The sequence below is a fragment of the Neopelma chrysocephalum genome, unplaced genomic scaffold (assembly GCF_003984885.1).
Source record: "Neopelma chrysocephalum unplaced genomic scaffold, ASM398488v2 Primary Assembly neopelma1_134, whole genome shotgun sequence".
NCBI lineage: Eukaryota > Metazoa > Chordata > Aves > Passeriformes > Pipridae > Neopelma > Neopelma chrysocephalum.
In genome coordinates, this window is record NW_020897796.1 from 65,131 (window position 1) to 66,112 (window position 982).

A 982-nucleotide genomic window follows, 5' to 3' on the forward strand; every position below is an offset into this window, starting at 1 on the left:
ACCGCGAGGGCGGCGGTTGCGGCGGCAACCACGCCCCCCCGGCCGGGTGAGGGGGGGGGGCGGGGCCTGGGGGACCCAAATTTGGGGGTCTCAGGGGGGAGGGGCTTGAGGGACCCAAATTTGAGGGGGTCTTGGTTGTCCAAGGGACCCAAATTTGGGGGTCTTGTGGGAAGGGCTTGAGGGACACAAATTTGGGGGGTCTTGGTTGTCCAGGGGACCCAAATTTGGGGGGCCTGGGGGGGAGGGGCTTGAGGGACCCAAATTTGGGGGTCTTGGGGAGGGGGAGGGGCTTGAGGGACCCAAATTTGGGGGGTCTTGGTTGTCCAGGGGACCAAAATTTGGGGGGTTTGGGGGGGAGGGGCTCGAGGGACCCAAATTTGGGGGGTCTTGGGGGGGGGAGAGGGGCTTGAGGGACCCAAATGTGGAGGGTCTCGGGTGGGGAGGGGCTTGAGGGCCCCAAATTTGGGTGTTGATTGGTGTCTCCGGAGTGTGACATCGGGGGAAACTCGGCTCAGAAACAACCAACGGGATAATTTTCCAAACCCCGCGGGGTTTCCTGCCCCTTTTCCCTCCTCCCCGGCTCTGACAGTGTTCCCTCCACCCCCCTGCAGGTGAAACGGTGTCACTGGTGGACGTGGACATCTCCCAGCGAGGACTGACCTCCCCTCACCCCCCGACTCCTCCCCCTCCGCCCCGGAGGAGCCTCAGCCTGCTCGGTACCATCCCGGGGGAATAATGGGAATGTGGGATCCCTGGAGGGGCATCCCCGGGGCCCCCTGACCCTGCACCACACCCTGCTCTCCCTTCCCTTGGCAGGGGATTCCTGGGAAGCTTCGGATTCCCCTGGGATCAGGCGGGAGGGGAGGGGGTGGGAGGGAATTTCGTAGCAGTTCCTCTGCCTTTGGGAATGTTTTCCCTTCCCTGCCCATCACCCAGGGAGGCTGGAGGGATCCCTCCTGTGGGATCCAGCTGCTGGAAGTGG

At 64.2% G+C, this 982-nt stretch overlaps 1 protein-coding gene across 1 annotated transcript in view; it reads left to right on the top strand.

Moving 5' to 3' along the window:
* Window positions 1-982, top strand: part of SOCS7 (suppressor of cytokine signaling 7) — a gene marked incomplete at its 5' end in the record, with an annotated part of 15,109 nt that overhangs the window by 3,137 nt on the left and 10,990 nt on the right. The window contains one exon of the mRNA XM_027698898.1: window positions 612-716. Coding sequence (XP_027554699.1) covers window positions 612-716 — 105 coding nt within the window. The remainder of the gene's footprint in view (window positions 1-611; window positions 717-982) is intronic.